This window comes from Oenanthe melanoleuca, chromosome 3, assembly GCF_029582105.1.
Source record: "Oenanthe melanoleuca isolate GR-GAL-2019-014 chromosome 3, OMel1.0, whole genome shotgun sequence".
NCBI lineage: Eukaryota > Metazoa > Chordata > Aves > Passeriformes > Muscicapidae > Oenanthe > Oenanthe melanoleuca.
The window spans coordinates 71,588,479-71,598,196 of record NC_079336.1 but is presented as its reverse complement, the minus strand read 5'-3'; the positions used below and the strand labels follow the sequence as shown (position 1 = coordinate 71,598,196).

The 9,718-nt window shown below is 46.2% G+C and overlaps 1 protein-coding gene across 2 annotated transcripts; it reads right to left on the bottom strand.

The window, feature by feature from the left end:
- Positions 1-1,427: 1,427 nt before the first annotated feature.
- On the bottom strand, positions 1,428-9,418 carry TBXT (T-box transcription factor T). 2 transcript variants are annotated; one of them, XM_056487454.1, is made up of 8 exons: positions 9,131-9,418; positions 8,758-9,022; positions 8,119-8,253; positions 7,325-7,386; positions 7,170-7,231; positions 6,114-6,290; positions 4,711-4,843; positions 1,428-3,446 (listed from the first exon to the last, which is right to left on the bottom strand). In XM_056487454.1, the coding sequence occupies exons 1-8, from the start codon at positions 9,334-9,336 to the stop codon at positions 3,179-3,181; spliced, it is 1,308 nt and encodes a 435-aa protein (XP_056343429.1). In that variant the 5' UTR covers positions 9,337-9,418; the 3' UTR covers positions 1,428-3,178. The 2 variants fall into 2 exon arrangements, with proteins under 2 accessions (XP_056343429.1, XP_056343430.1); XM_056487455.1 differs by having other exon boundaries at positions 4,711-4,840.
- Between the last annotated feature and the right edge of the window lie 300 nt (positions 9,419-9,718).

Sequence of the window (9,718 nt, the reverse complement as noted above, 5' to 3'; positions counted from 1 at the left end):
AGCATTAAACTACTGAGGTAGCAAACAGTGTAAGTTTCCTAAGAGTTCTGAGCATTTGGTGACAGCTTTGTTCCTGGGGATTTGGACCTCTCCCAGCCTCAGAGCAGTCTGTAGCCCCAGTGTTTGTCTGGTGTGCAGCACAGTCAGGAGTGGTGAAGTCATGGTGGAGCTGGTAAGAGGAAGCAGCAGAGCCACACTCACAGGTGGGGGCTGCTTGAGGTGAGCCACCTCACACCAGCCTTCCTCAGCGTTTGGAAATGTCACCTACATTGGTGCCTCCCCCAGCAGCCCCAGGACCACACCAGGAAAAGCCAGCTAGGTAAGACCCATCTGAGAGCAGCACTAAGCAAGGCTGAGCTCCTCCACTACACAGCCCAAAGGCTTTAGCTGCAGGCAGGTTGGTTCAGAGAGCAATAGCTCATTCCTAGAAGTAGCCTCAACTGTTTTTGTCCACGTGGACATGGAAGCACTTCTGCAGTACAAGGTCTGCAGAAAATCCTGAGACATCACCGAGCCCTGTGCTGGGCAGCAGCTGTGGGCTGTCCTCCACACCAGCCTCTGTGGGGAAAGAGATCCACAGTGGGCTGCCTGCCAAGGCCATGCCCAGGGACAGGTTCCAGCCCTGGGTCTAGCACCTCTCTCCTGCTTTATGGGTCCCCTTCACTGCCCAGGGAAATGCTGGAGTCACCAAGCCTGAAGATGTTGAAAAGACGTGTAGATGTGATACTTAGAGACATGGTTGAGTGGTGGACTTTGCTGTGCTGGGTTAAGGGTTGGACTCTGTGATCTTAAAGGTCATGTCCAAGCTAAATGATCCCATGGCAGATTGATCATGTCTGCTTTAAGGGCAGAGCTCTGGGGCAAGGGATAAAGCTGGCTGGCTTCCCCCCCAACAGCTGGGCTCCCCCCAAGTCAGCTCTCTGTCAAGGCATAAATGCACTTAGCTGCACACAGAGCCACAGCAAACTGAACAGCAAGCTGAAGGTACCAGGCAGAGCTTGGCATTTATTACTGGGGGCAGGGGCTCCGAAACACACTTTAAAATCTGGTTATCGAGGTATAACTCAGCAGGTGCCAGGCTTGCACCCAGCCCCAGCTAGGAACTAGTCACTGTGGGAAAAGAGCTTTCACCCAGCACCACATGCAACAACCACCTCTGAACACCAGTCATCGTGGATTTACTAAAACAAGGGAGAAACAGATGGGGGTGGAGAAAGCAGGGAGAGGTGGATGACAACTGTTTGAACTTTCGCCCACAGGCAGAAGCTGACGTGCAGCAGAATCATTTGTGAAACCACTCAGTGGAAGGTCAGCAAACTCTAGGTTCAATATGGCTGATGTGCATTTGTTTCACCTTTCCCACCACCCCCACAAACTGGAAATCAAGCATAGAGTTTTTCTTAAGAATCTTTACTTTTTTTTTCTTAACTTAAATTATACGTCCAAAATACAAGTATAAAACCTCACGATGAAAGATGCTGCTAATTTCTACAAAATAGTCTAAATAATAATGCACTTACATCATTTACACATTTTACCTTCACAATAAAATAGGAGCACTTAGATCAGTATTTACATATTGACAGAGGATGTGGCTGTGCAGCCATCCACTTCTGGTGCTGTCTCCTGCTGGAATACCTCTGGGAGGCTTGCCCCTGCAGGGAACAAGCCCTGCCAAAACCTTTCTAGGTGCAGGGACCTGCCCAAAGGGTACCAAACAGACCAAAATGGTGGCAAATATTTGCTTTTTCATCTTAAAGCTGCCACTGCAGCACACAAGCACACATAAATGAGTTATTTAAGGAATTCCCTGATACAGAATTTTGCTTTGTATATTAGGCACTTCATAAGTTATTTAGTATGGCTTATGCAAAAGAACTCATTTTCCTAAGGGTATGTGTTTGCCAGATCCAGTGGGAGAAAGACATGTATAAGGGCACACCTTCAGCCCATGTCTTGGGTTAGCCTGCATTAGGAATTTGAATCATATTTCTTCATATCAGTAAGGAAGGAAATATTTTATCAAGACCTGTTCCTTCCAGCAAGTCAAGCACTCAGTGGGTTTTAAATCTTAGTATATCTGCACTTCTGTGCAAAATCCTTGGCAACTACAGATTTCCCTCTTCCAGTAAGTTAACTACTTACATCTATGCTGTTCCATGTGCCATGGAATGACATTTCCTACATATGATTGTCTTAAAAGAATACTCTGTAGGTTGAGGGATTATTTACATATCTTAGTATGCAGAAGATAAAGTTGTAACTTTTGAAATAATAAATACAAATTGGTGTACAAGATTGAAATAAAATAAATTAGAACGATTCCCTAAGGTGTTGAATTCTTTCTCTTAAGGCCTGAGCCAAAGAATCAAAAAAATAAAAAAAAACTTGCCAAGTGATGTATTTTCCATGGTTCAAAAAGGTTTTGGATAGGGCTTCTAATTAGATACTGTCTGTTTGAAAATAAGATGTGTAGCTAAGGGGGTGGGTATTTGAAACCTTTATGATCAAACAGCAAAACTTACCTCTAAAAGGAGCCTTTAGGGTAAAACTTTTTAGACCAAACATTAATACTGTTTTTATTGGGAAGAACATAGTTCTCAAAGATTGTCTCAACATTAATTCAGCAGCAAGGAAATAAGTATACAGTTAAGAACACAACGTATTTCTGAAGCAAATACGTCTTAGTGCACATGATTTTCCAGAAACTTCACTCCTCAGCTACATTTGTGCATATTTCAGAATGCCTCTAACTAGATGGTTAATAAAAATCTTCTCATGACTATAGCTAAGTTTGCCATTTAAAAAAATTAACTGAAAACCAGTTAGGAGTAACTTACTCAAGAACGACGCCAAATTTCAGGTTCAAATATATCAGAACACCGAGAAATTTGGAATCCAAGTAAAAAAAAATCTTAAAACTTAGGCCTATCAAACTCTAAAAAAAGAAAAAAAAAATTAAAAGCAGTGAATCTGCTCTCAGAATTGCACACTCACCAGGTTTGTAAACTCTACATGAAGTCAGTGATGCACTGTTCACTATAAGAGGTATAATGTGGATGCTCTATGCAGAGCAGTGCAGATGCTTTTTGGTTGCGGTTTCCTTCACGCCTCCTCCTTCTCCTCCCGGAGGATGAAGCACCTAAAGCAATGCAGCAGCTAGCAGTGTCTCAGAGGTTTACATGGAAGGGGAGGTGACAGGTGTCCACGAGGGTGCCAGCCTGGCATGTGCAGAGGTGTCGTAGTGGCCGTCGGGCAGCTCGGCGGGCGCGGCGCCGTCGTACAGGGGCGAGGCAGAGGGGGCAGCTGGCACGGGGTGGGGCAGGGCAGAGTAGTGTCCTGGGGAGCCACGCAGGAACTGGGGGCTCAGCCCGTTGGACACCCCGCTCGGCTGGGACACCGGCGTGATGCTGCTGTTACTCACCGACCACAGGTTGGGGTACTGACTGCAACAGGGAAAGGCACAGATAAAAACACCTATGGGCGGCTCTAGTGCCTGCTGGCAGCTCTCAGCTCACAACACGGCCCAAACCAGGTCTGTCTGCTGGAAACAGTGGAACTCTCTAGGCAGTTCCCAGCCACTGCACCCCCACAAATAAACTGACCTCCCCCATTTTCCAACAGATAGGAGGTTAGACAAAAGGGGTGGCAGAAACACCTTCCTTGAGGTTCCACACTTCCAGCTCTTCTGGTTTTACCTACTGAACAACTCAGCACAGGAATTGAAATTCAGGGAACTTTGCAACTTCCTAAATATGCATCCTGGGGATCAGACAGAGAAAGAGGTGCTAGAAGAACCTCCTTACTCAATCTGTGCTCAGGACTAAAACTTATGTTCAGTAATACAGTTAACTCATACTGGGTAGTAGTACATAGCCTGATTAGCAGTTAAGAATCTATGTGCATGGTTCAAATGCAAAAACACTTTCCACAAACAGAATGACAGGTCTGAATTGCAGAGAACGATGTCTGAATCTTGTCCCTCTGCAGTTAACAGCAAATATTTTACCATCTTTTCTGCAGCTTGTTCAATTTCCAAGCTTAGCTCTTGAAAGGGAAAAGTTAGTCTTAAGGAACTCACTGCAGGCTAAATTTTTGCTAAAGGATCCAAAAGTTTACGATTATAAGTACAAAGAGAAGAAAGGATTCTTTTTTTATGATCACAAAATATTTTCACTTTCACTACATGTATAATCCCGTGCTATGCTGGTTACTGTAGCAATGCTTAAGGAAAGAATTACTGCCCCAACCGTGTGCTCCTTCTCCTCACTAGAGTTCACTGCTCCATCATTTGTAGCAGAACAAGGGTTTATGGAGATGGCTGGGAAAGCTGTGACCAGCCAAAATAGAAGGGATAAAGAAAATAAAATTTTTTTAATACCATTATGCATAATAGACATGAAACTTGAGAGCATCCTCAAATTCAATCTATGTTTGTCTAAAGAATCTGCAATCTTTAATCTATCAAATATTACTGTCGCAAGTTTCCAAAACCAAAACATAGGAAAAAAAGAAAATAAAATCTGTTTCTTCAATCTGTTTTCCTTGTGGGTAGTCCTTCTCAGTGCCCCACAGAGTGCTAATGGTTCATACCAATGCCCAAAATGGCTTCTAATAATGCTGGTGACTCTTTACCTCTTTTTTTAGCCTTTTCTTCCTAGAAAGTACCAATATAGGGATTTGAGGGCTGCTGAGGGATGGAACTCCTACCTGGAGCTAGTAGCTGTGCCAGTGCTGTGACCCATGGGCAGCATGGCTGTGTGTGTAGTAACTCCCAGAGAAGACCAGTTGTCATGGGACTGCAGCATGGATAGGCAGGCAGAGGAGTTGTCAGCATAGGCTGCTGAGAAAACACATGATCACTTACAAACACTAGAATCGGGCCAAACAGCAATCTTGTATCTAAAGGCAATGCAGAGATTTAAACCACCCTTTCCCACTACTGCCTTGAGAAAGAAAATAAAAACAAAATTACACACACAGAAAAAACCAAAGCCATTAACTAGCTATGTAAAACTCATACCTTTATCAGCATTGCCCTCATGTGGTGTTCTGCTCCACTCATAACTGCAAAATCTTATTTCTGTGAAGAGCCTATGGCCAAAAGGCTGTCTGCAAGTCAGCTGCTAATCCAGCACATGCTATTTTACTCAGTCAGCGGGAAAAGGAGGACTCTTTATTTACACTGTCACCTGGAGACCTTCCATCCCCATCACCTACACTGGCAGTAACAGTCTGGCAAAACTGGATAACAACCCTGTCACTGGATCACACAGGTTTGAGCTGAGCATGCCACCTTGAAATCTGCCTTAGACACCACCAGGAGTGACTGGACAGTGGCTCAGACTACTTGGCTTGTGACCCAAACTGGATGGCTCACACAGAGGGGCAGTAGGAAGCTACATAGGGAATGCCATACAGTGACCCATAGTGAGAAAGAAGCTGCTGTGGTAGCCAGCTAAGACAAGGTGGTTTTTTGCTGAGGACCAGGGAACAAGAAAGAACACCAGAGAGGTTTTGGTCTTTTTTTTCCTTTTTGATATCTTGCACAAAAACTTCCAAGATGCAAGAAAAGTTCACAGAGAGCTACTTTTCCACTTCAAACTGAACTATAGAGCTACATACAAGGTTGGTCAGGCTGCATCTAGAATCCCATATATTACTTCATAATTCAAAATAATAAATATTTTTTAAATGGGAACCTTCAATATCTATACAGCCTGAAAGCTAAAATTATTAACCATTCTTCTCTGCCGGAAGAAAATAAATTTAAAAAAAAACCCAACAAAACAAACAAAAAAAACCCACTGTTAAAAATGCCAGAAGAAAATAAATTTTAAAAAAACCAACGAAATAGACAAAAAAAAACCCCCCCTGTTAAAAATGCCCTTTTCACCCTTAAATACCTAGTGCCCGAGATACTAATCTTAAGATATTTGGCTACTTCTGAGCACACCTTTTTTAAAAACCCTGCAGATTACTCAGCTCCTGTTGCTGCTATCCATCCAGTGGTGGAACTTCCATAGACAGACACTGACTAGAGCCACGTTAACAGAAACAAACAAACAAAAGGGGGCTCAGCCCCCTTCTCCAGGGCTGCAGCCCAGACTCACTTGGCGAGCTGTTCCTGTGCGCGTAGGGGCTGGCGTAGGGCGCGGGCCGGTGGCTCCTCAGCGAGGAGTACCTCTCACAGCTGTGGGCAGGGGACAGCGACAGCGGGGCTCCAAACTGCCCGTGAGGATTGCCAGGAGGGCACAGAGTCCCACTGCCAGGAATGAGCCAGCTACCTACTGCGGGGAAGCAAGGGGTCTGTGAGAGGGGTGCAGCCAGCCAGCGAGGCAAATAACTGAACAGCGGAAGGAAAGGAAACTGAGCTTCAACAAAGCTGAAAAAGCTGGATCTTTACAACTTTGAGAAATGCTCCTATGAAGGAAAATAAGCAGCTTAGAAAAAGTTTTGCGTCAAGCTAACTTGTTTTTTTCAATTTGACATTTAATCACAACCGCAGTAAGGAAACATGGAAATTGTTAAACCCTCCCATACATAGGTAGCGTGTGCTCAGCAATTGTTTGCATAGTATTCGGTTTTAAATTGCTCAATCTATAGCTTAGCTCTGAAGTTTCTCAGACTGCTAAGAATTCCTCTTAAAAATTAAGTATTTTCTCTGAAACAAAATAATTTCCACTGCAAATCAACTCCCCCGTCATTTTTAGGCTGCATTTTGTTGCCAATCATCTGTTAAAACAGAAATCATTAAAACACTAATGCTTTTCAATCACCAGAAAGAACATTTTTAAGAAACACCCATAATTTTCCTAGAGTACTTAAAACATGAGTACTGTCTCAATAAATTCTATGAAATAAACTTTTGTCTCCATGTCTATGTGAACATTGCTGTCCTTGTATAAAAATACAGAAGTCTTTTAAACAGAACTCTGCATGATTCTATTAAATGGCTTTGAATGCAATAAATCCTAACCACACACACAGATTACAGTGTTTACACAATCATAAACATGCATGAACCACAACCAAAGAGATTGGTAACATTCCTCTCTCTGTGAAGTAGCAAGCCAGCTGTCAAGCACTGGTCTTGAAGTTTTGCTTAACTTAACAGAGAGTCAAAGTTATCGAAGAAATCAAATGATGCACAATGAAAGAAAACATACACTGTGAATATCCAGACTGTTGGTTGTCCCCCACTTCCTCCATCATGTCTTTGTGATCACTTCTATAAAAGAAACCATGTTGTATTAGTTAAGAACATGCCTTCACAAATCTACCTTAAAACCCCACATTTTAGAATTAAGTTAAGAGTTCTCACCTTTCTTTTGCATCAAGAAATGCCTTTGCAAACGGATTGTATTTAATTTTTAAAGCTGTAATCTAAAAACAACAACAAATATCTTTATTCACATGTACCACCATTCAGTATCACATTGATATTAGGACTATCCACTAAAGTTGGTAAAATCACAGATCTTTGAAGAAATAAAAGTAGGCCCATAATAGCAACTGATGGGCATGAATTAAACAGCTCCTTAAGGTCTGAAGTATTCAAAGCACTAGGAGTTAGTCTGTCTGCCAAATTTTAAAAGACTGAATTGCCTTAGCTCATTGACCATCTAAGGAAACACCTAAGACAGGTAGTAAACTAAATAGTTATAAAAATCTTCGCATTTCAAGCCAGTGCAGATTGGACATCAAAGAAATCGCAGAAAACTCGGTAATTGCGACTTCATTCAACACAGACATGCGTTTGGGCTAGCAGAAAAAGGCTGCTCCAAAAATGGTGCATTCAGTCATTTCACTGTGTAGCTGAAAATGACAATTTTTTACCATGGTTGTTTGCCCCCCGGAGTCTTTTAAAAGTTACTCCCCCTTATAATGAATCTGAAGTGCATACTGAGATGAACAACGGTCATAACTTTGTTCTGTAATTAATTCATTCATAGGGCTTTTACATACATTAATTCCATCTTTTATATTTAACTCCAAAAAAAGCACAGGAAGCACTAAAAACCGCGAAAGGAGATCCATTATTTTGCTCTGTAACATGCACGCTTTGCTACTTGAAACACGCCGGTAGCAGCACCCTCCGCTCCCCGCTGTGCATACCTCCTCGTTCTGGTAGGCTGTCACAGCTATAAACTGGGTTTCTGGGAAGGAATGGCTGGTGATCATCCGCTGCGGGCCACCCACCCGCACGATGTGAATCCGCGGCTCGTACTTGTGCAGGGAGTTCAACATGATCTGTGAACAAACAGAGCAGGTGAGCAGCGACAGAGGAGCGGCAGACGCACAAAGGGTGCTCGGGTTTAAGTGACCCTCTTTCCATCAGAGGTGGAAAAGGCAATAAGTACGAATAAAACATAAAGCAGAATCAGCGAGAGAAGGAAAGGCACTGAGAACAGACACCACAACTTTCTGCACAGTTATCCTCATCCCTGTCACTTGGCAGGGCGCTCGCAGAGCCACAAACGCATCAATGGTAAGTCAGCCAGAAAGATCCATCTACCACACCACTGACACCAGCAGATACTCAGTACAGAAAGAGATTTTCAGAAACGACAAAGTGATAAAACATCAAGGCACCCATCCTCGGTGAGAAGAACAGCTCTCCCGAATGAATGAATGAACGAATGGAGGCAGGGAGAATCGCGACCGATCCCGGCACGCTCGGTAAGGAAAGCATGATAAACGAGCAGCAAGGAGAGAGCGAGCCCACAGCCGGCAGGTCCCGGTGCCGGTGTTTACCTGCCCGCCGCCGTTGAGCTTGTTGGTGAGTTTGACTTTGCTGAAGGAGACGGGCGCCTTCATCCAGTGCGCGCCGAAGTTGGGCGAGTCGGGGTGGATGTAGACGCAGCTGGGCGCCTGCGGCTCCGGCTTCCCGCCCGGCACCCACTCGCCGTTCACGTACTTCCAGCGGTGCCCGTCGGCCGCCACGAAGTCCAGCAGGAAGGAGTACATGGCGTTGGGGTCCAGCCCCGACACGCTCACCTTCAGCACCGGGAACATCCTCCTGCGGGGCGACACGGAGGCGCGAGCACGGCGGCGGCAGCCGGGCCGCCGGGACCCGGGCCCGCAGCCGGGCTGCGGGGGCGGCGGGGCCGGCGGGGCCCCTCCCTACCTGCCGTTCTTGGTGACGATCATCTCGTTGGTGAGCTCCTTGAAGCGCAGCCACAGCTCGCTGTCCTCCAGCGCCACGCGCAGCTCCCGCTCCGTGGGGTCGCCCTTCTCGCTGCCCGCCTGCAGCTCGCTCTCCACGGCGCTCAGCAGGTGGTCCACGCGGTACTGCGGGGGCTTGCCCGCGCCCTCCGCGCCGGGGGAGCTCATGCTGGCCCCGGGGGCAGCGCCCTGGCTCGGCCGCTCCCCGGCGAGGACACGGCGCCGGCCCGGCCGCTCCGCGCGCCCTCGGCGGCCGGGCCGCTGTTATAGCCCGCCATAAACCGGCCGCGGTGACGTCACCGCCGCGGCGGGGGGGCCGCGCTGATTGGCGGGCGGCGCCTTTGATGGGCGCGCGCGGCGCTGCCCATTGGCCGCCCGCGGCCATATCAGAACGGGGCCCGCGGGAGCCTGTGATGTTAATTGCGGCCCGCGGGATTAAACGCGGCTATTTTATGTAAATCTGCCCCCAAATGTTTGCACCTCTATCAAAGCCGCCGGGGCCGGGGCTCTGGCAGCCGCGGAGGAAATGGCCCATCTCGGCAACAGCCTC

Bases quoted from the DNA above. Each gene is read 5' to 3' on its own strand.
- TBXT (XM_056487454.1), bottom strand. From the start codon at position 9,336: ATGAGCTCCCCCGGCGCGGAGGGCGCGGGCAAGCCCCCGCAGTACCGC. The intron at 9,023-9,130 runs GTAGGGAGGGGC...GTCGCCCCGCAG, and splicing joins ATCGTCACCAAGAACGGCAG to GAGGATGTTCCCGGTGCTGA. The intron at 3,447-4,710 runs GTAGGAGTTCCA...TCCCTGTTGCAG, and splicing joins GGCACAGCTACTAGCTCCAG to TCAGTACCCCAACCTGTGGT.